This window comes from Furipterus horrens, unplaced genomic scaffold (genome assembly GCF_987537825.1).
Source record: "Furipterus horrens unplaced genomic scaffold, mFurHor1.1.pri manual_scaffold_3, whole genome shotgun sequence".
Taxonomy (NCBI): Eukaryota; Metazoa; Chordata; class Mammalia; order Chiroptera; family Furipteridae; genus Furipterus; species Furipterus horrens.
The window spans coordinates 76,986,914-77,014,274 of NW_028327173.1; the positions used below are offsets into that span (position 1 = coordinate 76,986,914).

A 27,361-nucleotide genomic window follows, 5' to 3' on the forward strand; every position below is an offset into this window, starting at 1 on the left:
GCTCTTATAAATGTCAGAATCTTATCCAGTTCTCCAGAAGCCTATTTAAATCATCTACAGCGTAACTGATCTATTCTCTTGACACTGTGTCATCTAATAGTTCTTTTAATATTAATTGTACTACAGTATCAGTAGAACTTTCCTTATGTGGCAATTTATATCTGTGTTGATTTTTTTTAAACAATGCTTTCAAGCCCCTTCTTCCTCAAACACTTCACTTGCTCAAGATAAGAGGAACATTGCTTCAATTATGGTCAATTTTTAGACCTGTGTGATATCTAACAAGCCTATGTAGTACAGTTAATTTTCAAGCACATGCCTGTGTGTGTGTGTGTGTGTGTGTGTGGTGAGATTGTCATCTGGTAGTGGTGGCCCCCTATAAAATGCCTACGGAGACAAGGAGTGGCTGTAGGGATTGCTTTTGCTCCTCGACAGGGGACATAGGTTGAGAAACTCTGGTCTGGCACTTAAAGTTCAGTGAGGTTTGTTGGTGATGAAACTCAAGAAAGAGGGCGAGTCTGGGTGCTGAGGCGCTGTCTAGCAGCACGGGGTCTCCTTGGACTCCAGCCACTGGCATATTAACCCGTTGCAATAAGGGAGAAAGCTCGATAGGAAAGCGCAGAAAATCTTAGCCGGCGATGGAACGGGGAGCAGGGTATGTGCGTAAATAGGGTGAGGCAGGGGGCTAGCCGCAGTGGAAGGTGTCCATCTGGGTGCTGTGGTTGGAGGTCTTGACGTTTTGCGGGGAGATGGGACAGCGAGCACGGAAGAAGGGGAGAGGCGCCTCCCGCTCCTGGGGCCCAGCGCCAGCAGCGCGCCCGCGGGCATCGCTTTTCCACTCCCGGCGGCCTGGGTCCAAGCTAGGCTGGGCGGGCCGGGCGGCGCTCGGGGCCGGGCTCCGCGTCCTCACTTTTCCTGCCTCCCTCCCTCCTCCCGGGCCGTCCCCGCTGCCAGACCAATGAGCGCCGAGAGGCGGGAGCGGGAAGCTGCGCGCTCGGCGCGGCCCTCTTACGGCGCCCTGGCCGCAGCGCCAACGCTAAGTTTGCACCCGGGGAGTTGGCGTCGGGTCGCGTCCCTCGGCCTCACCGCTAGGTCCCCGCGAGCGAGGCGGTCACTTGCCCCTTGGGTGGCCCCCCACGAGCACTGGGGCGGGAGGACGTGCAGTAGGCTGGCGTGTGCCGGGGCTGGGGCAGCCGCCTCCCGAAGATGCGGGATGGCAGCCGAGCCGCCGTCCAGCCTCTCGTACCGCACCACGGGCTCCACCTGCCTGCACCCGCTCAGCCAGCTGCTGGGCATCCCGCTGGACCAGGTGAGTGCGGCGCGGGGCGCACGACCCCTCCCCGAGCCAGTGCGGGCTTGGAGTCCATGGGGGAAATGTTAGCTCCCTGGGTCCCCGCCCCATAGCAGATTTTACTGCTACAAACTAGACAGGTGGGCATTTTTCTGAGTTTGTTTTTCTCCTGTAAGTGTGAGAAACATCGACGTACCCTGCACGACAGATTTGGAAGAACGGTATTTTTTAATAAAAAGTTTTAGGTTGCCTTGTTTCCTGTTACCAAGTTCTAAGTTTTATGATAGATGAATTAGTTGTTTCTTCCACCCGTGGAGTCAAGTCATTATTTTTATGTAGATGGCCCTACATAAAAATGACACTTGGTTAATTTAGAGGTTATAGCCTGTAGCTTTGGAATGAGAGACCTGGGTTTTAAACTTCAGCAGTGAGACTTGTCAAATCAGGATGACAGTTATTTTTTACCACGGGTGATGAACATCCAAGAGAGAGGAGGGACACAGGACACTGGTTTCCCCAGGGCTCCCAAGTAGGACAGGTTAGTGGGAGAAGAGGGAGCACTGTTGAAGTTATTTGGACTGTCTCAGATTGTCTGCTACCATTAAAATGGAAAATGGCAATAAAGAACAGTAATTCCTGAGAGGAAATCTTCCTGAGGGTTGAGGTTGTTTTACTCATTTTCATGTCTGCTTTAGGTGCTACAGGCTACATCCACCGTGGGTTTAGTATTGAGTCAACCAATGTTTGTTGATTTACATAAATGGAATTGGTTGCCGCTGCTGGAGGAGGGCCCACTGCACTCCTGCCTGTTTTGTTCCCTGCTGAGAATTTGCCCAGGTTTCTTCCTCTGCCTTTTCTAGTGATCTTTTTTTCCTTAAACAAGAGCACACCTGCTGCCCTTTCCACTCACATTCTTTCAGCAATGAGGAAGTGAGAGCTGGCTGGTTGCCTTACCCAGATACTATTTTTGAGCCATCTTCTACCTGGTTTCCTCCGAGGATCTGATTCAGAACCCTACCTGATCTCACCATTGCTTTCTTATCAGTTGCAAAATCCAGTGACTTAAGAACTTGCAGAAGGTATCAAATCCTAACTCGTGCTTTTGTAAATTACTCTTCTGTGTGTACTGAGGGTGGGAGAGACCTAGATACCTAGGCAAAGGCAGAAATAACAGCAGTCCTTAGCCCTGAAATGAATATAACTGATAGCTGAATTTCCTTAAGAGGAGTTTGTTTTGTACTTCCCTGCTCCCGCCATCAGAATTTATTTTAATTGCATTTTCTGTTTTAAGCTATTCTCACAGCTAGAGAGAGGAATCCAGTGAGGCCTTGAATGTGGAAAGAGATTGTTGTTAATGGAACCTGGCGAGTTATGACTGGGTGGTGCCAGTGTGACGTTATTAAGTGCTTTTTAACTGCATCCATCCCCATCTCCAAATTTCCTAGATTTCTGTCAAAGGAACCCTGTTTTTAACTTACAAGAAAAGAATAGACAGGCCTTACAATGTTAAGGGATGTTTAAGGATTTCTGGAATGAGTGAAGGAAGAATGTGGGCAGTGGTGGGCAAGGAAGGAGCACCTGTGATCTCTTGGATCTCAGGACAGCCCCTCCTCCTTCCAGCAGGGTCAAATTGGAATGACTTTTGGTGGGAGAAGCAATGCCCCAGCCAGCTTATTTTTGACCGAGGGACAAATCCCAAATCATAAACAATGTGATTTGAGGATATATAGTGGCTTGAGAGTTTCTTGATGTCTTCCTCCCTCACACTTTCTAGGGCTTTTTAAAGATCTTAAATGTCAGACTGACCTGTGTGTAATTCCTGCTCTGTCAGCACTCTTCCTGTGTGACCACATCTCAGGGCCTCAGCATCCTCATGTGTAAAATGGGACAGGTCAATAAGACCTATATTTTGAAGCTGAGAAATTTTCTATAGATATAAAATGTCCTACACTGGAAAGGCCTTGTATCAGACAGGGTCCTGGCAGGAAGCAAAATTCAACTCAATGGGTTGCAATGGAGAAACTTAAATGAATTACTTAGAGCGTGTAGGCAGCATTAGGGAAACTGAATAAGGATGTCCAGGTACCAAGACCTAGGAGCTGAAGGGGAAAGGGAAGGAAGTCCTGCTGTCACTGCCCAGGGAAAGCCGCACCCGACCCCTGCCAGGATGGGGTGGGGAAGCAGATCGAAAACCTTAGCCCTTCTCCCCCTTCCATCTCTGTACCCCAAGGTGGCTGCATCTGCAGGGGTCCCTCCCCGGGCGCAGAATGGGGCAGAGACAGGGAGAGCCTGATCTGGAGGGCAATTCAAGAGCACAGTCTTTGATAAATGTTTGCTCCTGTCCCATTAAAGAGTGACTTTTATTGGTTTGCGATATGCTAAGAAAATAATAAAATATATACCTAAAGTTACCCAAATTGTTCTTCATATGCCACATGAAAACACTGAATTTTTTTTTCCCAATGAATGCCTTCCCATTACACATGTGGCTTCATAATTTCTGAATTGACTGCACTTCTGAGAACTTCTTTGGCTTTGGATGTTCCTGTGTCAAGTAGTTGATTATTTGCAAAAACTGAAATATCTGTTGAGCATTCTACTATGTGAGTGAAAAACTTATTATTTTTCTGATGCTTCCGTTTACCTGCTCTGTTAACTCCCAGGGGAAGCCTGTGTGCACTTGTGACCATACCGAGGGAAAAAAATCTATGGTTTAGGTTTCCAGGGACGTTTACTAATAGTCTGATATCCTCTTGAAGATGTTAAATGTAAAATCATCTTATCTAATTTGAAACAAGTAGAGGGCAGTGCTTTAGACAGAGCACAGGAAATGAGTGATGACTTAGGGCTTCCAGAGATACCTCGCAGATGAGTTTATTGAGAGTTGCGTTTCTAAATAGTGAGGACTTGTCTGTCCAGCAGATACGGAGCTCTGGCGATTAGTAGGATTGTTCAGATATAAAGCTTCACTGACTCAAGATAGGTTAGATAAGAACTTTTCTTTCCCATTTAGGGGGAATCAAAGAGTGGAGGACGAGTGTTCTGTTTTATTTCTTGTTTAAATTATCTGCTCATGTCACCCTGGCCAGGTAGCTTAGTTGGTTAGAGTGTCGTCCTCATAGGCCAAGGTTGTATATGCCAAGGTTATGGATTCGGTCCCCAGTCAGCGCATATACAAAAATTAACCAATGAATGCATAAATAAGTGGAACAACAAATCAATGTTTCTCTTTCTCTTTCTCTCTCTCTCTCTCTCCCCCCCCCTCTCTTTCTCAAATCAATATATAAAAATTTTTTAAAAATTAAAAAATAAATCATCTGCTCATGTCCTGTCCACTTTGTTTTGGTTGTGGAGTGTGACATGATCTGACTTTAACCAAAGCCTTCTAAGTTTGCAAGATTGACTCAGCTACCAGGATGGACGAGATACTGACCTTACAAATTTGTGTAGTGCTTGGTTTTATTAGGAGCTGTGAAAGCTGAAACTGTTTCCTAGATTTGAAGAAGTGTCACTTTGGTGGGGGAGAACTCAGGGTGCCAAGGCTATTTTTATTGACTGGCACCCCCAAGTGTTGTGTTTGCATGAAGTATCAATTCAGCATTAAATTTCCCTTGCTAATTTAATCAGCGGGAAAATGGGAATGGGGAAAATAGACCAGGACAAAGAATCCAGGAAATGATACTGAGATTAATACAGCAAAGTTTTAGGGCCAGCTCTGAAAACCTAATACTCTTAACTGATGGCGATACCAGCAGGTCCTTGATTATTTCCTCCGTGGGCTGGAGGGGGTGGTGGTGGCTGTGACCACAGGTTTCTTTACCTGCCTGGAACCTTTAGTCACCCCATTGGTTCCCTTGCCCATTCTTGGAAAGCCCAACCTTCAATTCTTTTCTTATCTAAGTTTTGCCCTTCCTTAAAAGCTCAGCTCACATTCCATAGTCATTATTAAATCAATTAAATATTTATTTAATGTTATTAGTGCCAGGTACCTGGCTAGGTTGTAGAATCCAAGGGAAAAAAAAAAGTCAAGATCTTTCCTGTCTGGAAGAGCTTATACGTCAATAGAGGAGACAAAGGACCCATGGAAGTACACAAGCATGGTGTACTCACAGAGCCGTGCAGGTGCTGACAGAGGTTGTAGTGGAACTCTGGTGGAACAGAGAAGGGAAAGCCATAGGACACATCGGATGCCTATAGACTTACTGTTTACTTTTGGCATGGTTTACATTGGACATTTAATAAATGTTGCCTTATGTCGTTAGTTATCTTGCTGGGTTTATATGCTGAATTTCAAACTAATTTAAAGTCTCTCTGAGGTGGAGGTTTTATCCCTTCTTGTATTCCAAGGAAATAGGAGGCTTATTTCTCAATATTTATCATTAGGAACAATATATGCCAATGTTACTGATATCCATTATCAAACTTCATTATATAGAGCCTTGTTTTTAAAGTGGACAGTAGATTGGCTTTTGTGGGAGGAAGGATTCTGCACTTAATTTCTCCCCCTCCCCAAATGACACTGCCTCTAGGCTGTACCCTTGGGTTTCTGACTTCAACAGTCCAGCAGCATCAGCCTGAAAACTTGTTAGAAATGTATTGGGTTGGCCAAAAAGTTTAGTTTTTCCCATGCGATGGCTCCAGTAGTGCTTAGCTGTCTTTAGTTTCATTTGAAAGAATTTTGTTAAATTGTATCGTGACAGCTGTCATATGTGCATTGTAAAAAAACTTATAAAAATTGGTGAATTTTTGTGCAGCCATTTTAATATTAAAGATGGAAGGAAATACACATTTTCAGCATATTATGCTTCATTATTTCAAGAAAGGTAAAAACATAACTGAAATGCAAAAAAAAAAAACAAAAAGGTTTGTGCAGTGTATGGAAAAGGCTCTGTGACTGATTGAATGTGTCAGAAGTGGTTTGCGAAGTTTCTTGGTACGACTGGTGTTTTGACTAAATAATTCTTTGCAGTGGGGCTGTCTTATGCATTGGAAGAGGTTTAGCAGCACCCCTGGCCTCTACCTATTAGAAGCCAATAGTGGGAGATAGCCGACATACTCAAAATATCTAAATCAATAAAGTTATAGGTGAAAATGAAAAAGGTGTCTTTTATTTTACGGAAGAACCGTACAGACGTTTCAGCCAACCCAATACATTCTGTGCCTGGTGCCCCATCTGCTGCTCTGGAGATGGGACCAGCTGCAGGTGATTTAACAATGTCCTGGAAGTTTGAGAACCATTGTTATAGATGGGTAACTGGGATACAAATTAATCAAGCACAGGTGAAAGAGATGCAGCACGCTCATCGGAGAGCACCTCTCAGGTGAGGAGGAGCAGCACTTGGGTCTTGAAGGGTGAAGAAGAATTTGTCAGGCAAACTGGTGAGAGAGGACAGCACATGCAGAGGTATGGAGTGTGAAACTGTGTGCTTCATTCAAGGAACTGAGAGTCCACTGAAGTGGAGGGTAGGCTGCAGTTGTGTGGGTTACAGAAGGGGCCCCCAACCCCCCGGCCACAGATGGGTACCACAAGCAAAGCTCACTTGAACTCCGCATCCTGATCACCCCCTCCACCTTGGAGCTCAACTTCCTGTCCCTATGCAATCCTCCCCCGATCTGTCCCTGGAAAAACCAGTACCGATCCCTAGTGCCAAAAAGGTTGGGGACTGCTGGGCTACAGGACTCTAGGTTGGAGAAGTAAGCAGGAGTCACATTACCAGGAAGCTGAATGCTCTAGTGACGTGTTTACACTTTATCCTGCAGACCAGGGGTTGGCAAACTTTTTTAAAATTATATTTTATTGATTATGCTATTACCATTCCCTGATTTTTTCCCCTTTGCCCCCTCCACACAGCACTCCCCACTCCCTCAGGCAATCCCCCACCATTGTTCATGTCCATGGGTTATGCATATAAGTTCTTTGACTACTCTATTTCCTGTAGTGTACTTTACATCCCCATGGCTATTCTGTAACTACCTATTTGTACTTCTTAATCCCTTCACCTCTTCACACATTCTCCCCTATCCTGCTTCCATCTGGCAACCATCAAAACGCTCTCTGTATCCATGATTCTGTCTCTGTTCTTCTTGTTTGCTTAGTATGTTTTTTAGATTCAATAACAAATGTATTTTTGCTATTTTATTGTTCATAGTTTTGATGTTCTTCTATTTCTTAAATAAATCGCTTTAACATTTCATATAGTAATGGTTTGGTGATGATTAACTCCTTTACTTTATTCCTGTCTGGAAAGCTCTTTATCTGTCCTTCGATTCTAAATGATAACTTTGCTGGGTAGAGCAGTCTTGGCTGTAGGTCCCTGCTCTTCATGACCTTGAGTATTTCTTGCCAGTTCCTTATAGCCTGCAAATTTTCTTTTGAGAAATCAGTTCACAGTCTTATGGGAACTTCCCTGTAGGTAACTCTCTGCTTTTCTCTTGCTGCTGTTAAGATTCTCTCTTTATCTTTAACCTTTGGCATTTTAATTATGATATGTCTTGGTGTGGTCCTCTTTGGGTCCAACTTATTTGGGACTCTCTGTGCTTCCTGGACTTGCATGTATATTTCCTTCACAAAATTAGGGAACTTTTCTTTCACTATTTTTTCAAATAGATTTACAATTTCTTGCTCTTTCTCTTCTCCTTCTGGCACCCCTATAATGCGAATGTTGGACCTCTTAAAGTTGTCCCAGATATTGCTTATATGGTCCTCATTTTTTTTGGATTCTTTTTTCTTTTTGTTGTTCTTATTGTTTTTTGTTTGTTTGTTTGTTTCCTTATGTTCCAAATCATTGATTTGATTCTCGTCTTCATCCATTCTGCTGTTGTTCCCCTGTAAATTGTTCTTCATTTCAATTATTGTATCCTTTATTTCTGACTGGATCTTTTTTATGAGATCCTTACTGAGTTCCTTTAGCATCCTTATAACCAGTGATTTGAACCCTGCATCTGATATATTGCTTATCTCCATTTCATTTATCTCTTTTTCTGGAGTTTGGACTGTTTTTCATTTGGGCCATGTTTCTTTGTCTCCTTGTTTTGGCAGCCTCCCTGTGTTTATTCCTATGTATTATGTAAAGCTGTTTTGACTCCATGTCTTGGTAGTGTGGCCTAATGTAGTAGGTGTCCAGTAGGGTCCAGTGGCACAGCCTCTCCTATCACCCAAGCTGGGTGCTCAAGGTGCACCCCTCGTGTGGCTCAGTACACCCTCTTCTTGTAGTTGAGCCTTGTTTGCTGTTGGCAGATCAATGGGAGGGATTTACCCAGGCCAGTCACAAGGATTGGCTGTCACCACTGTCCACCAACCTCTGCTCTCTGGGGAGGATCAGCTGTGCAGGAGCAGGATGATGGTGCTCCAGTGTAGTCTATAGCTGTCCACTGGGTGTGCTGGCCCTGGGGCTTCTCAGGTGATGTACGCCAAGGTCAGCCCCCACCTGTGTTTTGCCTGGGGCCACCCTGCCTGAGCTATAAAGCAATCGGAGATGGCTGCTATTTGTGCTGGGCTTGGAGATTCCCAGGTGGAGCCAAGCTGCGAATCTAGCCTAGCTGCTGGTAGTGCCAGGCCAGGGGCTCATTGAGGCCAGCTGTTGCTTATTTGATAGGATTTAGGAAGTTGTGAAGCGTGAGCCGAGAACAGCCATTCATATGGAAAAGCACCTTGGGTGGGCGGGCCTGTAAGCTGGGTGGGGCAGAGTCTCTGGGGATCTCCAAGGCGGGTCAAACAGTGTTAGGGAGGTTGATGGAGACTCAGATATGGCACCATCCTGCTGGCTCTGTGGCTTTGCAGGGGTATGGCTTAGAAAAGGGACAATGGCCTCTGCTCATCCTGATGCCAGACACTTCAGCCTCTCCCAGTATGCCATGTGTATCCTTCAAGCTGCCACCTGGTGCTGGAGCTCAGAGGGAGTGAGACTGAGTCCATGAGTCCATGTGCAGGTTCTTTAAGAGGAACTGCTTGGGGCTCCAGCAGTTTCTTTCACTGACTCCATCCCCACCGTTTTTTGCAGCCAGAAGTTGTGGGGATTTATCTTCCTGGCACTGGAACACTGGGCTGGGGGACTTGGTGTGGGGCTGGGACTCCTCGCTCCTGAGATATCCCTCCCGAATTTTTATCCATCACATCTAGATGAGGGATCAGCCTGTTCTGCATCTCCGCCCCTCCTATCAGTCTGGTTGGATTTGGTTTCTTTAATTCCTTACTTGTCAGATTTCCATTCAACTTGATTTCTGATAGTTCTGAGTGATGGTTGTTCTATATTTTAGCTGTAATTTTGATGTGCTTGTAGGAAGAGGTGAGCCATGTCTGCCTATGCTGTCATGTTGACTGGAAGTCCTGGCAAACGTTTTAATAAAGGGCTAGACAGTAAACATTTTTGACTTTGCAGGCCGTGCAGTTTTAGTCACAACTACTCAGCTCTGCCATTGTATAATGAAAGCAACCATACATAAGATGTAAATAATTGGGCATGGCGGTGTTCTCAAAGAACTACGTATGGACACTGAAATTTGGATTTCATACCATTTTCAGGTGTCATGGAATTTGTTTCATTTGTTTTATTTAAACTTTAAAAATATAAAACATTTTTAGCATGCAGGCCACACAAAAACAGGCAGCTGGTTGGATTTGGCCCCAGGACCAGAGTTTGCCGACCACTGCGATAGACTAATTTTTTTTCAAAATTTGGTGCATGGACTATTATTCATCAGAATCTGTTGCCATGTGTGTTTTGGGGATCTTTTCCAGACCTAATGAATCCGAAATCTGGGTGGAGGGGCGTCCCGGGTAAGTCTCATGCCAGCTGAAGTTTAGAGCCACTCTTCTAAAGGGAAGGTGTTGCAGGGTTTAGGTTGTGCAAGGATTTTTATTTTGTGACTTGGTGGCTCAAGGATGCAGGGATGAGGAGGAGCAGGGGTTTTGAGGGTGAGTGAAGATTTAGAGTAGTCTTTATGGGAGAGGAGATACAAGTGACCAGAGGCAATTTAATGGGTGGCTGAGTGTAATTAGCCCACTGAAAATCATAGATTTTTAGAGGCACGAATTTGTGTCAATATGTGACCTTTCTTGTTCAGCAGCTTCTTTCAGGAGCAAAAGTAATACAGACATTTGGATATTTCCAGAAGAAGCTGTTGGAAAGTTAACAAGTAAGGGAATTGAAAGGTACTGACAAAGAGTTGGAAGTGATGAAAGTGTAAAGAGAACTATCCAGAGGAGCAGGTGCGGGGATGTGAGAGAGCTGGAGGCTGGGATGTTGCCGGTGAAGCTTCCCAGTAAAGCTTTCTGGGCCATGGTTAAAGTCAGGGTGTGTACCTGTGGGTTGGGGTACAAGTCAGTTTGGTTTAGCCCAGGAAATGGGGATGTGACGGGTTGTCTCAGTTGAATTCGGGAAGGTGAGGTGGAGAAAAAGAAAACGGAGGAGCCCAGCTCTCCAGGATGGTGGAGGTTGGTTAGAGTCTGACAGAGTGAAAAAGGACCAGAGAGGGCAGGACCTGCTCTGCTATCAGACAGACACTCAGCCAGCTGCTCTGCAGGCAGCAGCTCATTTACTGTAAGGAGTCTGGGTAGAGTTTGAAGGGAGGAAAGGTTCTGTATATGGATGGTAGAAGAAAAATGGTCCAAAGCAGTGATTTTCTTTCCCTTCTTGCACCACTCCCCGCCCCACCCCCACCCCCATTGTAGTAATAGAATGAGAACGAAAATGCCTGGAGGCTGATGATTCTCTTGTTAGGCTGAGAGTGAAAGGAGAGAGCTTTGGATGGAGCAGAGGGAACCCTAAGGGAAGGAGGTCAGCAGTGGGAAGGAAGGAGGGAGGTCCAGTGGAAAGATGAGTCACTGGGGAGGAGGAGGAGGAAGAGTAGGAAGTCGGGAGCAGCCCATGGCTTCAAGTTGAGAAGTGAAACTTGCTGGCTGGGCAGAGGGTCTGGGATGAGTGGGAGGGTTCTAGGCAGGTAGGGGTGCTGCCTCTGGGGTCCCAGAGATCTGATAAGGCTGTTGACTGACCCTGAGCATTTCGATCTCTTCTGGAGCCACCTGCAGCTGTGGTGGAAAGGTCCTGTGGTTCTGAAGAGACTGCCATTGGGTGGTGGAGGGCAGCTTGCAGAACCAGCCCAGGGACATCAAAGGGTAATACTGTGAGGTACACACCCCCAACTCCACAGAATTAAAAGGTAGGGTTGGTGGAGTTGGGAATTGTCCTTTAGTCCAGCCCTGCACACAGGAGGATGAGCTGTCTCCCTGGTAGGGGGTCAAGGGGGAGTCCAGCCTGGCTGGTGTCACAATCTGGTGCCTTGCTTTGACAGTAATTGAAAGGAAGGCAGATAGCGAGGAGGTGTGGCCATGTACCTTCTGGCATTTCAAGGAGAAGCCTGGTGGGCCCTGGAGCTGGAGCTTCCCTGTTTGTTCTTCACAACTTGACCTCAGTTGACCTCTCTGGCTAAGGACACCCGAACTTCTATGCATTGAATGTTTATACTGTCAGGCACCCAGCTGGCTGCTCTGCATATGTTATCTCATCCACAACCATGTGTCACATGACTTTTCAGTCAATCACCATGGTCTCATAAGATAATAATAAAACTGAAAAATTCTTATCATCTAGTGACTTTGTAGCAATTGCAGCGTCATAGTGGGAAGCATTCCTCACGCATTTGTGGTGATGCACTATCAGTTGTATAAAAGTACAGTACTTGCAATCATGTCTAGTACAAACTACTTGATAATGATAATAAACTACTGTGTTACTGGTTTATGTATTTCCTACACCGTACTTTTTGTCATTATTTAGAGTGCACTCTTTCTGCTTGTAAAAAAAGTTTGCTGCCCTGGCTAGGTGACTCAGTTGTTCGGAGCATCATCCTGTGGACCAAAGGGTTGCAGGTGTGATTCCCAGTCTGAGTACATACCTAGGTGGTGGGTTCGATCCCTGGTTGGGGTACATACAGGAGACAACCAATCAATGTTTCTTTCTCTCTCACGCTCTCTCCGTTCCTCTCTCTCTAAAATCAATTTGAAGAAAGCAACTCATCCTCGGGTGAGGATTAAAAATTTTTGAAAATGTTTGCTGTGGAACAGTGTGCCTCATACATCTTGTGTTGATTGCATCTCTTGATTGCATCATTTTTCTTGTGCTTGATTTAATCTCGTGTTGTTTTGTACCATAACATTCTATTCTTGTGCTTGATTTAATCTCATTTTGTTTTGTACAATAACGTGCTATATAGTCTTATAGCCTAGGAGTAACAGGCTATATTATATAGTCTTAGTGAGTAGTAGGCTGTACCATCTAGGTTTGTGTAAGTGTAGTCTCTGATGTTCACACAACAACAAAATCACCTAACAATGCGTTTCTCGGAATGGATGCCTGTTGGTAAGTGGCACAGGACTGTATTTGCTTATTGAGCACTGTATGCCAAATACTGGGCTAGAATGGGGATATAGAGATTAATGAGGACCTGCGCCTTCTGGGAGACAAACCTGTAAGTACTTGTTACTACTGTCTTACCTGTATACCTGGCAATACATGTACTTGATGCTCCAGGGGATGTGTGCAGACGCCATTGCCCAAGCACACAGGGCCTCAGAACCTGTGGGCCTGTCCTTAGAGGGTGCTGGGAGGACTTCCTGGGAGATTCTGCTTTTGAAGGACAAGGAGAAGGTGAAGATGCTGGAGTAGGGCCAGGTAGGAGATGCAAAATATTCTAGGAAGAAGAAACTGTTTGAACAAAAGCGCTGAGACTGGAATAAAGATGAACATTCTTTGTAGGTGATGAATTTTAGTCCTCTCGGTATGTTTGGTACAAAGCAGGAACTAAATTAATGTTTGTTGGATTGAAATAGAATTTTATTTACATTCTTGCATTGGAATGAATGGCTAAGTTAAGATAAAACTGGGAGCCAGTTATTTTTACCAACTGGTTACGCCTGTTTGGAATCCACATTTAAGATTGAATAGTCCTAATTTTTGATTTGAAAGTTAAATCATGGCCCAATTTCTGATAGGTAAAAGTTAATCCTGGGTTCTTTAAATATTAAATACTCCATTCCCATATCACATGCAATTACATATGCAAATATTAATATCATTTTTGTACCAATTATCAGGTTTGTGTGAACAACATGTAGAAGTTATCTTTAGCAGTTGAACGTCAAGTCCCATGTATAAAAGGTGCCAAAAGTTCACTTATAAAGAAAAGTTTCACAAAAAGATTATGTCTAAGGAACTACAATCTAGAAATAGCTTTTGTAGGAGCAACTTGTGAAAAGAAATCAGATATGTAATTTACTAACAGAGTCTTGTTGTGTGCTTTTGAGACGCTTTCTATTTTAAGTAAGTCAAGCCTTTCAGTAAACAAGATAAAGGGGAAAACTCGATGCAGTCTTATTAGTGACAGTTGCCAGTGGTTTTTCAGGACAGCATGAGTATGGAGAGGCATCAGTGAGAAAAGTAACTTCAAGTAGTTAATTCTGGTCAAACACGCCCTTTACCACCATCCCTTCGGCCTGGAGAAATGTGACCACCTGCCACAAGGTGAACTCATTAACCCATTTGTAATGTGTTTTTTATCCAAAAACTATGCACTCAGTCAATCATTTACTGACTTCTTTGTAATGGTGGCATTCTGCTGTAACTTTTTAAGGTTATCAGTGGTTAGTCTTTTATGCATTACGAGTACTGATATGATTTGCAGTAATGGTTTTGAAAGTTCACAATAGCATTAAAGTGCTTATAAATGTTAATTTAAGATATTGGGCTGACAGTGCTGGGGATTTCCCAACCATCACACTACTACCGATATTCCATTCTCAGGTTTATTTACCAAAATAACAACAGGAGTTCAGGTTCTAGTCTAAGTTGAGAAAGAGCAAGGGGACATTTGTAAAGGTTTTTATTCAGGTGATTATAAATTCTTATTTCAAACAAGTCGTTGGAAAAGGCTGGTTTGTTTCCTCACCCCATATGGCTCCCTTTTGTCTGATTCATAATTCTATATCTCCAATTTGAAACAGAATCAACAAAGGTATACAGCAAAAGGTTGCTAAGGCCTACAGGAAGTTGCTAAATTCAGAAGTCACTTTGTGAAATTTCACGAAGTGGTTTAACTGTGAGTGTCACTGGATTGAGACATCTTTTTTTCAAAGACTTCCCCCCCATCCCCGGCACTATTTTTGCTCTGTTTTTGTTTGTATTTTATTTATTTAAAATATTTATTTTAATTTAAAAATTATTATTTTTTTTTATTTTGTATAGATAACAGTTTAAAAATTAGTTTTCTGACTAGGTGGCTATGTACTTAGTATTGAAATCACAAGGCAGAAAAGGGGATGCAAGGAAAAGCAGTTTTCTCCCCACACCCCTCTTTCCCAGCTGCTCAGAATCCCACCCCGCTGGCAGCTGGGGGCACCGTTTCAGAGAGAGGCTGTGCACGCTTGCACACAGAATCTTTTTGTCTCTTTTCTTACACAAGTGGTGTATGTATGTGTACAGTTCTTCCACTCCTTGCCTTTTTTTAATTAAAAAAAATTTTTTTTAAATGTAACAGTGTCTCAGAGGTTGATCCATATCTGCATATGCAAAACTCTTGTGACATTTGACTTCCTTTCTACCTTTTCTGAGAGTTCTTTTTCTGTGCTTCCAGGAACTGACTTGTCCTTGGGCTAAGGCTGAATGTGCTGCTGGTGATGGGGGTGGTGGGTGAGGGGGCCCGGGAGGGGTCTTCCCACCTTGGTACCACCTCCTCTGGTCACATTCTCCAGGAATATGGAGAGCAGTGAGGGCCACTTACCATGGCACATGGGGGTGAGGAGCACCGAGCTTGGAGGAGGCAGAGACTGTTTGTTCCAGTTTCCTGGTAGATGGAGAGAGAGGGACGTATGCTTTGGATTTAGGCAGGAGGGCATTAAAGATTCCCATGTCCCCAGTGTCTCAGTAAAAATAGCTCTGCTCTAACCACCCTGGTCTCCAGGAGTCTTGGTATTTATTCCCTTGTTGGAAACGATGCTCTTTCAAACCTAGTTAGCTCTTCAATTCTGATTCCAAGATCTTCTACAGTAGGAAGGCTTAGTTTAGATAGTAAAGAAACACTATTTGAGGGTAAAGCCCGCAAACCAAGACTCTTTTTATTTTCCACTTTTCAGTGGAAGTGGCTAGCATAGCTAAAAGGATTGTAGCTGTATATTTTACTTTCTTATTTCTTCCAGTGAAGCAGTGTGCACTTTGGTGCATCTTGGCTGAAGTGACTTGACCTTGAAAGCTTTGGAATCTTCCCTTTCCTTTTACCTCCTTATTGGAGTAAGGTCAGAATGCCTTAAGGTTTGTGTACTTTACTCTGGCAAAAAGACCATGTGGGGAAGATCCGTTCTTGTGTGCTATGAATGGTGAACTGTTTTTACTTCCTTCTCTAGAAGATAATTGCTCATTATTTTCCAAACAATGTGTTCATTTACCTGTGGGCTATTTTACAAAAGGGAAGCAAATTTTATGTGAATGTGGAGGGAAAGGCAAAAAGATTTTTAATTTTTTAATGTGTGAGGCCTGGAGATGGAGTGTACAAAAAAAGATATAGGACAAGACTATCTTAACATTGATTTTTTGTAATCTTGGCTATATTGAGTTAACATTTACCTCAGTTTTATATTAGCTTTACTAAGTTGCAAATGTTGAGTTATGTGTAAATTATCTTCATATGGAGGTGTTTGGAATGTCTTTTTATATATCTTTATCTAATTGCTAATTCTGTTATCTTAGTTTAAAAGAAGGGCAAAATGTAAAATTAAAATATAATTTCATCAAGATTTAGGGTGGGGTGCTATTAGTCATAATAACAGATAATGAATTATGACTGCATTTTAGCTAGTTGAAATTTCAGAGAGAATTTGAAGGTAGGTAGTGGGGCTATAAAACGATTTGTCAGAGCTGGCAAGTCATCGCTTGTATACTTGGCAACACTCAAACATTTGTTAGAGTAGTATGTATCTAGATTTGGTTCTCTGTTGCCAGTTTCTAGAATTGGAGAAGTTAAAAAAGAATAAGAAAACTAGTTATAAGAACAGCTAGAGAATGAAGATTGCTAAACAATCTTCAGAAAATACAATTCTCTTAATTTCCCATTACTTCAGCTATGCATGAAAATAATCAAGCACATCAGCCCTGGCTGGTGTGGCTTAGTGGATTGAGTGCTAGCCTGCGAACTGAAAGGTTGCCGGTTCGATTTCCGGTCAGGGCACATGCCTGGGTTGTGGGCCAGGTCTCCAGTTGGGGTGTGTGAGAGACAACTGATTAATGTATCTCTTGCAAATTGCTGTTTCTCTCCCTCTTTCTCCCTCCCTTTCCCTCTCTCTAAAAGTAAATAAAATCTTTAAAAAAATAATCAAGCACATCAGTATGAACTCATGTTTAGTTTAATATAGATATGGAAGGTTACATGTAGGAGTATTTATAGATGTGTGTATATTCAGGAGTTAGTGTATACACATATATTTCCATGATCTGTCAGCTAAGAGGGTCTACAAGGAATAACACTTCATTAGCAATGAGTATACAATATTCCCTCACTTATCATGTGTATTACATTCTAGACACCCCCCTCACCACTGCCATAGGTGAAAATCCATGAAGTAGGAACCTTACATTTATTTTAGTATTTATATATTTTAAAGCATTATAAATACTTCCCACACACTTATAAACCGTTCCCAGTCCCTTATTAACCTTTTCCACACTTTTATAAACACTACTTATATTCTTAAACATATTCTACACTCTTAAACCTATGTAACTTTAACAACATATGTATACAGTACTGACTGTAAACTTTTATATGGGTACTCACCAGTGAAGTATACTACAACTTGAATGATGAAGATGATGAATTAGCTGTGCAGTACTGATGACAATCAGAGAAGGAAAACTCTGATTCCAAAAAACCTCCGCTGCCTTGCGGCATACCTCTTCAGGGGAAAGGCTAAGGGAGTAAACCCCGACAGAAAATCCGGAGCCGGAGTCCCTAAGGCGGTTTGACGTTGTAGTCAACACCGGAAACTCCTGCGGCGCACTTGAAGCCAAGCTGTATTGACTCCGTCTTTCCCTTGGACCCTTCAGCTGCGAAGAGAGGGGGGGTCTGCTACATGGGCAACAGCAGACCCTCCATATCACCCTGCCCAGGCTCTGTAGCTTCAGCTTCACTGGAGAGGACACTCCAGCGTCATCGCAAGATGTCGATTCAACACGGGAGGAGACAGATACCGTGTCACTCCCGAGTCGGACTGCACATTCATTCTCGGTGGTGCAGATAGACTCTTAAGAAGCTACACCATCGTCTCTCGAGACGGACGGCTGCCGCCGCCGCCGACGACTGATGACAATGAAGGTGATGAAGATGAGATGAATGTACTGCACAGCAAAGAAGAGCATTACAGCTCTTCTAATGGCACCACTTCATCAGGCACTTCAGGTGGTGCAGTAGTATCTTCGGCCTCATCCATAACTTCTACTTCTGCTAAAGGCGCAAGTGATGAACATAGTTATGGGGAGATGCTGGCGCTGCTTCTTCTTCTGATTGAGAATGTTTTTATAAATTGACATGGCACCATTGATTGAATTTGCAAACTGCAACGAATGAACCATATGGGGGTCCCATTCTTCAGCCACTCGTTGAAGTTCTTTGGCCATCCTGACCATGGTTGCAAGACCATCAAGTGTTAGGCCAACCTCCTCCTCTTCTTCAACCTGTTGTTCGTCTTGTTCCTCATCCTCTTCTTCACTTGCTGACTTAGTCACCTCCTCCAGGTCTTCGTCCATCAACGGTTGAGAGTGCACATCGATCAGGGTATTTGTGTCTTCAGTAGTCATGTCACTGAAGCCCACTCCTCCCAGTATTTTTGCCAGCTTCACAGCCTTATCCACCTCAGAGTGACGGATTTCATCAGGAGAGAATCCCTTGTCATCATGGACCACTTCTGGCTACAGTTTTTTCCAGCTGGCATTCAAAGTCTCACTCTTCATCTCCTTTACAGCCTTTTGAATATTTTGGAGACACGATGCAATTGTGTACTCATGCCAGTATGCCTTTAGTGAGAAGTCTACATCCAAGTCCATAGCTTCAACGAGGTTTTGCACAGTGTTTCGGGTGTAGAGCACCTTAAAAGCGAGAATAACGCCTTGATCCATTGGCTGAATGAGCAATGTGGTGTTTGGCAGCAAGAAGTCTATCTGGACGCCATCATACGTCAGGTCCACAGCATGACCCCCAGCATTGCCCATTATCAGAAGCACTTTGAAATCAAGGCCTTTCTGTGCCCGATAAACCTTAACCTCTGGGATAAAACATTGATGAAACCAGTCATTCGTGAGGCGTTTCATGACCCAAGGCTTAGGGTTGTGCATCCAGTACACAGGCAACACATTCTTCTTTTTGTTTTTTAGGACCCTTGGGTTCTTGGACTTGTAAATAAGCCCTCGCTTTATCATAAAGCCCACAGCATTCCCACACATGATTAAAGTTACCCTATCTTTTTGGGCCTTGAAACCAGGGGCTTTTGCTTCTTTCTAATGAAAGTGCAAGACTGCATACATTTCCAGAATAAGCCTGTTTCATCCATGTTGAAAACTTGTTCAGGCTTATAGCCTCCTTCCTCGATGATGTCTTTGAACATGTTGTTCACGTACTCCTCGGCTTCGGCTTTATCCGCAGAGGCAGCCTCTCCATGCAGAGAAACACTCTTGAGTCCAAAGCATTTCTGAAATTTGTCAAACCAGCCCTTGCTGGCACTGAATGGGGTTGGTCTGGTTGGAGAAGCACTCGAAGGTCCTGCTTCAGCGTCGTCATCATCGTCCTCTTCTTCATTCTCATCACCATCATGATCATCCCTTTTTGCTGCTAAACGATCATACAGTTGCTTGGCCTTCATCTGGATGGTGTTGTATCCAGTGAGATGTTCTTTTTTCTGCAATCCTTTATCCACACAGCTGATGCACTCCATCTTCACAGTGATCTTATTGCGGGAACTAACCACTCTTTGCTGTTTTGTTTTAAGTCACTGATGCTGTAGACCTGATGTTCTTCTCATCCTTCTTTATATAGTGGACCACAGACTCGTTGATCCCGTAATGGTGGCCAAGACGCATAGCTTCTCCCTTCCTTCAACTTGTCGAGAAGTTCCACCTTCTCTTTTATAGTAAGCATCTTCCTCTGGCGCTTGGGTTCGCTGCCAGAATCCTTAGAAGATGCAGAATGTTTGGGTGGCATCGTAGGGCTCACAATAAACTCAGTCTTTAAGGAAAATTTCACAAAATATAACACCGCAGAGCAAACCTACGCACAGTGATTGGAGGTAGGAGTGAAGTGGGCAAGGTGAGATGCTGAACCTATGTGCACAGTGCAGGATAGAAGACAGACTGATGCTGTGGTTACTGAGCCAGTCAGCGCCCAGGACACACAAGACAAAGCTCTGGTTGGCCGCCTTCCATCAATCAGCCAATTGTGTGCCGTGTACAACTCACGTAGACAAACGAGCTCGAGTGTACATCTCGTTTTCAGCACAATGTATGTGTTTGTCTGCAAAAAAAAAAATACATACTCTATACAGTGTGCAGTATTTTATTTTGATTTAATATTCTTTTAATGTTAGAATCATTTATTATATTTTTTAATATATTTTTTGAAAATTTTTAGGCAAAAATCATTAAAATCATAAATGCTATGCATATAAATACGTATACAGTACCACAAAATCCCACAATATAGTGAAAAATACATGATAAATAATTAAATATAATATTTTTAAAAATCCCACGATACAGTGAGGCCACGATAAGTGAACCACGATATAGAGAGGGACTACTGTACCTACATTTAGGTCTTGGTTTCTAATACCTTTGCCCAATAAAGGAACCAGGGATCATTCGAGAAATGGCTGATTCTGGGACTTGGGCAAGAAATATATAATATGAGGGCACACTATCTCATAGTGCCAGAAAGTAAAGAACTACAAAAACAAAAACCAGCTCATAATGTTGAAAGTGTGTCAAATGGACATAGAAACCAAGTGAAAGAGCTTCTAATGGCCAAAGCTGGAACAATTGGAGCAAAAATATAAAGAAGTATTAGTTTATGAAAGTATAAATAGTGAAATATAAATTATTGATGTATAATCTAGGGGTTATAAAAGTATTGTAAGCCAGAGTATAAAATAAACATCCATGAGTTCATACTAATAAAAATAAATGATTGAATCAGTAAACAAATGGGAGGAAATAGACGAATCTACCTGCAGGGTAATTCTAAATAATTCATGTAGGTTCTTTTCCCTCAAGGAGCAGAAGCATGATTCTTCACTCCTTATGTGTGGGCTGTACATTGTGACATCCTTCCAAAGAGATCAACCTAACAAACATGACCTTGGCCAAATGATCAAGGTGAACATCAACAGTGATAATTATATCAATGTTATGTTACTCTTAACATGATGTGGTGAAAAGGAGACTTTACTTCTGTGATCTTCCTCCGCAAAACCCATAGTCCCTATATAATTTTGAGAAAAACAGACAAATCTCAATGGAGTCTACGAAATACCTGAGCAGTTCTCCTAAGAGCACCCCTGGCTGGTTTGGCTCAGTGGATTGAGCGTCGGCCTGCGAGCTAAGTGTCGCTGGTTCGATCTTCCAGTCAGGGCACATCAGAGAAGGAAAACTCCGACTCCAAAAAACCTCCGCTGCCTTGCGGCATACCTCTTCAGGGGAAAGGCTAAGGGAGTAAACCCCGACAGAAAATCCGGAGCCGGAGTCCCTAAGGCGGTTTGACGTTGTAGTCAACACCGGCAACTCCTGCGGCGCACCTGAAGCCAAGCTGTATTGACTTTGTCTTTCCCTTGGACCCTTCAGCTGCGAAGAGAGGGGGGGTCTGCTGCATGGGCAACAGCAGACCCTCCATATCACCCTGCCCAGGCTCTGTAGCTTCAGCTTCACTGGAGAGGACACTCCAGCGTCATCGCAAGATGTTGATTCAACACGGGAGGAGACAGATACCGTGTCACTCCCGAGTCGGACTGCACAGCCATTCTCGGCAGTGCAGATAGACTCTTAAGAAGCTACACCGTCGTCTCTCGAGACGGACGGCTGCCGACGACGACGATATTGTCTCCTAAGAGCGGTCAAAGTCATCCATCAAAAACAAGAAAAGTCTAAGAAACTGTCATAACCAAGAGGAGTCTAAGGAGACATGACAGCTAAATGCAAGGTGGTATTCTGGATGGGTTCCTGGAAGAGAAAAGGGGCATTAGGTTAAAAATAAGGAAATAGGAATAAAGTCTGGACTTCAGTTAATACTGGTGTGTCAACATTGGTTCATAAACTGTGACAAATGTGCCATAAGATGTAAAATACTAATAGGGAAAACTGGTTGTGGGGTATATCTGGGAACTCTCTGTACTATCTTTGCAATTTTTCTGTAAATCTAAAATTGTCTAAAACGTAAAGTTTATTTAAAAAACTTGTTTTTTATTTTTAATCTAGGATAATTAGTTGTACTGAAGCTGTGAACACTGAACTCACCATATTGTCAGAGATGGATGTTGGGACCAATATGTTGTGTTTTTAAAGATTTTATTTATTCATTTTTTTGAGAGGGGTGAAGGGAGGGAGAAAGAGAGGGAAACATCAATGTGTGGCTGCCTCTTGCATGCCCCCATCTGGGGACCTGCCCGCAACCCAGGCATGTGCCCTGACTGGGAATCGAACTGGCTCTCATTCCACTGAGCCACTCCAGCCAGGGCCCAATATGTTCTTTGAGAATTTTCTAGTCAGAAGAATGGAAAAAAAAACATGCTGTTACATGGGTATGTATTTGCGCTTTAGATTTACTTTTTGCTTGAAAGTTAGATTTATTAAGATCTTTGCATGTATTTAAGATACTTTCAGTGAAGAGCTGCATTCTCAGACTCCACATCAGTTCCTTTTCATGAAAGAATAGTTGGTTAATAAGATAAATATTTTTCTCCTAATATCAAAGAACAGAACCACTACCAATTAAACGTTCCATTCATTTACCATTGTACACTGAGATGTTCCCTCATTAAGTTTTGACCTTGGAAATGGTCATTTGCTTCTCAGGTTTCCATTCAACAAAAGCATTCTAAGTACATATTGTTTAATCCACAAGAATTTCATTAAAAAATCTTAATAAAAACCACAATGAGATACCATTTTACACCAGTCAGAATGGCCATCATCAACAAATCAACAAGCAACAAGTGCTGGTGAGGATGTGGAGAAACGGGAACCCTACTGCACTGTTGGTGGGAATGCAGACTGGTGCAGCCACTATGGAGAACAGTATGGAATTACCTCAAAAGATTAAAAATGGAACTGCCTTTTGAACCAGCGACTCCACTACTAGGATTATACCCGAAGAATCTTGAAACACCAATTCAAAAGAACTTATGCACCCCTATGTTCATTGCAGCACTGTTTACAATAGCTAAGTGCTGGAAACAACCTAAGTGCCCATCTGTAGATGAGTGGATCAAAAAAGTGTGGTACATTTACACAATGGAATACTATGTAGCAGAAAGAAAGAAGGAACTCCTGCCATTTGCAACAACATGGATGGAACTAGAGAGAATTATGCTTAGTGAAATAAGCCAGGCAAAGAAAGAAAAATACCATATGATATCACCTAATACAGGAAACTAAAGAACAACACAAACAAAGGAACTAAATAGAACAAAGAGCAGAATAGCAGTCAATAGGGGGGAGGGGAGAGGGAGAGAAGGGGGATAAGTAAGGGAAGGGTTTAATTAAAGAGCCTGTATAAAAGACTCATGGACATGGACAACGGGGAGGGATATGATTGCGGGAGAGGGGGTGGGTTGGGTGGGGGAGAGAAATTAGGGGAAAAGGGGACAACTGTAATTGAAAAACCAAAATAAAAAAAATAAATAAATAAAATAATATGCCTGTGGAATGGTAAAAAAAAAAAGAAAGAATTTCATTAAAAAATCTCATCATAAGGAAAAATAGACCAGATTATAGACCCAGGCTGAATAATTACCTTTGGGTTTCCTTCTGAGATTTGTCCCGTGATTTCACCTTACTCTAAGATAGTGGGAAGGATGCTGGAGTAGGACTGTGAAAAGTTGGGTTCTAGGCTTACAGCCAATATTTGGTAGATATGTGACCTTGGACAAGCTATATACATTTTCTGAGCCTCATTCCTTAATTGTGTATAAAATGAGCTAATAATATCTACATTAATGGGTTGTTGTGAATATCAAATGGGGTAGGTGATCCATGGGGATGGTTTTAATAGATTATTTAGTAAGTGTGTAGATGTTCTTTGCTATTATTTCCCCATTGTCCGTCCCACCACGTTTTTGAGCCAATAGAGATAAAGGCCTTTTTGTTACAGCACTGTACGTAAGAAATAATGTACACATTTCCTGTCTTGAAGGACTACCCTTTCTAGTGGGCTAAGCTGGACGACTGTCTTATTTCATTGAAAAGTCTTAGATTTCAGTATGTGTTTGGGACTACCTTAATGAATGCATAGGATGCCTGGGCAGTGAGGTGGGTGTGGGTTGTTTTTTGGAGGGGAAGGTGGGTTTTCAGTTTATATCTGGTGAAGAGAAAGAAAAGACTTGACTTAGAGCCTGCTAGGAGATGAAGGGATTTAGGTTACTTCAGGGCAGAAAAGATAGGGCAGAGGCGACAGTGAGTAAAGATATGGACATGAAAGAAAACTTGTTTTGGCTATAGTGAAATGTGAGGGTAGCGATCTAAGCTATCCTCATTTACTAAGCAAGTAAATGTAGTGCATGCAGGAAATGACTCTTTTACTCAGGTAAACAAATATTGTTTCTTATCACCTGAAATGTAGGGGTTGTTAGTTTGGGTGTGTTTATAGCCACCAGAGTGATTTTGCCTGTGGGACTATTAAAAAAAAATCAGCTGTTTTCAATAAGTCAGTTTTTTAGTTAATTGGAGATATGGATATATATATGACATAACTTCTTTCTATCTCTTCCACTGAAGAGGAAAATACAGCTTAATTCTTGAGGAGGTATGGGTCACAGGTGTTCTTATTTATTCTATCATATGGCAATATTTCTACCTTCAACTTCTGGTCATAGTGCTAGTCAAGTTATAAATACAAATTTCTGCAATAAGTGCTTCCTATATACTGTGCTAAACACGCCACATGAATGATCTAAGCAACACAACAACCCTGTGTTGTAAGAAATAATATACCCCATAAAAAAACTGAAAGGCTCAGTTGCCTATGTAAGATCCCATGGCTGGTCAGCAGTAGAGCCAGGATCTAGACCCAGGAGGTTTGGGTTCCCTCCCTAGACTCTTATCCATTCGTGTGTTATGCCTAAAGGTATGAGGTTCAGCCTTAAAGCAGGATGATTCTGAGACTATGTGGGTAAATCTGGTAATGACCCAGAATATAAGGCAGTTTTCCCCTGCCCTGTGTGGATTGTCCAAAGTGGAGCAGTGACCCAGGGCACACATTTTGCTTACTGTGGAAGGGCGGGTGGCCATAGCAGTCCACTTTCTGCTGGTCAGTTCATAGCTCCCCAGGGGTTCAGTGGGAAGTGTCAGCTTTTGAGAGGGACATTGGCGAACTGAGGTATAGCAGGAGGAAGGTGAGCAGCAGAGTGTGCAGCCTTGAACCCAGTGCACGTACGGAGAAATTGTGGAAGGAAGAGGAGGTGTGTAACTTACAGAAGAAAAATCTTAGGGATGATATGATAGCAGTGTTCAGTTATTTGAAGAGTATAATTATGCTGTGTCCTCAGTAGACTTAACCTCAAGGGATGGAAACTTTAAGGAGTTAGGCTTCAATCCACCATAAACTTCCTTATTAATGAGAATCATGGAGATAAAAGAACTGATCGCCATTGCTGTTCACAAGCCCCCCATCCCTGGTGGTTTTCAAGCAGAAGCTGTGTGGTGATGATTCCCATTGTTAGGAACACCCTTTCTTCCCTGATGCCCCTCCCTGCTTGCCCTGAGTTCGGTTTCCTATCCGGCAGCCAGTCCACACTGATTTTTATTTTAGTATTAATTGACAAGTAAGTCAATGGCTTAAGGAGCATCCTTTGTTAATGGCCATTTAAATATTGAAAGATCCCTAAATGGTAAGCAGTGGAGGAATAGTTAGACTAAATTATGGTATATTCAAGCTATGGAATCATATATAAGTATTAGCAAGCATGAGGTCAGTCGAAAGATGTATGTCATATTGAGTAAAAAGAGAAAATTGCAGAACAATGTATATTATGATCCTATTTAAATAAAAAAGTGCTCTGTTTACCTATCCAGTTATGGAATGAAAGCCACTGAAGTGTAGCCAGAGGTCCCAATGGCTTTATCCTTTCTAACAATCACTCAGATTATTGGGGAGCATGGAGGAAATTTTAACTTTAATTTTTATATCTGCATTAAAAAAACACACACATAGGATTTTAGTATTTAAAACATAAAAAGGAAATAACTCTTAAGACCAAAAATAAAAAAAAAGTAATTGTGCAAAATAGGTAGTGTGGGACTCTCCCAGCCACAAAGCCAGCAGGGGTGCGGAGGGAGGTACGTGGAGAGAGAAAGGAGACAGAGTTATAACAAACCTGGAATCCTGAGTACCTTGGCAAATGGGACTTTTGACAGGAATGGAGAAACTGGAAATAGAGGTTGGCTAAGGAGGTAAACTAATAGCATCTGCTTGAGCTGTGTTCAGGTAACAACAGGATTTGAAAAAACAAATGCCCTGCAGGCAGTCTGCGACTTGAGAGATCAGAGCTGGGGAGATGGAGCTTTGGAAATCACTGGCTTCCCGGGGTGGCTGAAACCAGGGAAAGGAATGAACTCACTGAGGGAGGCAGTGAGCCGAGGCCACAGCAGAGGCTCGCCCTGGTGAACGCGCCTCCATGAGTGTGTGTGGAGAGGCCCGAGGAGAGGGCAGCATTAGAAAGGGCATTTAGATGAGTGGCACGGAGATGGGTGAGAGTGGCAGGGGTATGGCAAGGCCCTTGAGGGAGGAAGAGGATTGAATTTTCTGAGAAAAGAGTTGTTGGAGATGGTGGAGAAGGCAGTTTCAGAGCAGTGGTAAAGAGCGTGGAAGGGAATGAGGTGGGAGGAAATGAACCTATGTGTAGACAGCTCATGAGAGAAATCTAAAGTCTTCAAAGAAGAGAGACGACAAGGGACAATGGCAGGAAGGGTTATGGGGAGTTTTTTTTTTTTTTTTTTAAATACAGAGGAGAGTCATCTGTATTTGAAGACAGAAGTAAAGGAATCAAAATCTGCGGAGAAGAAGCTGACAGAGACTTACTTGTTGGTGCGGAATGGATGAAATGTGAAGGGACGGGATCCAGCACTTGGTCAACTGAGGCTATCAGGAGAAGGTCCCCTTTCTACCTGGTAGGATGGGGGTGGGCCCAAGTCACTTCAAGGTGGAGACACGAAGAAGTGTGGGGTGCTCCTGCTACATAGCCTCGGCTTTGGTTTTTCATTCAGCTGAAGAATGCCTGGGTGAAAATGAGGAAATGAATTTATTCCTGTGTATTCTTCAGAAAGAGCCAGGTAGACAAGAACAGTCAAAAGGGTGGGATGGACTCAACATGTCCTAAGGTCCCAGGGCGTCCCTAAGGTGGCTGAAAGTGTCTTGGTTTACAGCACTCATTCCCAAATAGCAGTCACAATCACCATCACCTGGGCAGCTTTTCAACACAGGGATTCCTGGGCCCCAGCCCTGAGGTTTCTGAGTCAGAATTTCCCAAACAGCTCTATTCTAAGACTCTCCAGGAATCTAATGAATCAATCTACCCTTCAGGAGCTGCCTGGGATAGGCTGCAGGGTCTTTAACAGGAGGTGTGATTTCTCAGAGCATAAATCCTCTGAGTACTGTGTGAAGGTTTGTCTAAACTTTTGTTTCTTTAGGGACTTGTTCTAAATTTTTGCTCACTTGGGAATTTCAAGTTTCACATGGTGATCAGGCGACTTGTTATTTCCAAGACTGAGCCAGCCTTTGTTTGTGTGGGGTATGTGTCTTGTTTACCATTTTTAGCCTCCCATGCCTGTTCCT

At 43.1% G+C, this 27,361-nt stretch overlaps 1 protein-coding gene across 2 annotated transcripts in view; it reads left to right on the forward strand.

The window, feature by feature from the left end:
- The first annotated feature begins 1,011 nt into the window (after nucleotides 1-1,011).
- The window catches only part of MBOAT1 (membrane bound glycerophospholipid O-acyltransferase 1), a 124,091-nt gene continuing 97,741 nt past the window's right edge, over nucleotides 1,012-27,361 (forward strand). For both annotated transcript variants that reach the window (XM_090269769.1, XM_090269771.1), the window contains exon 1: nucleotides 1,012-1,309. In XM_090269769.1, the coding sequence (XP_090125895.1) occupies nucleotides 1,214-1,309 (96 nt within the window). In that variant the 5' untranslated portion in view covers nucleotides 1,012-1,213. The remainder of the gene's footprint in view (nucleotides 1,310-27,361) is intronic.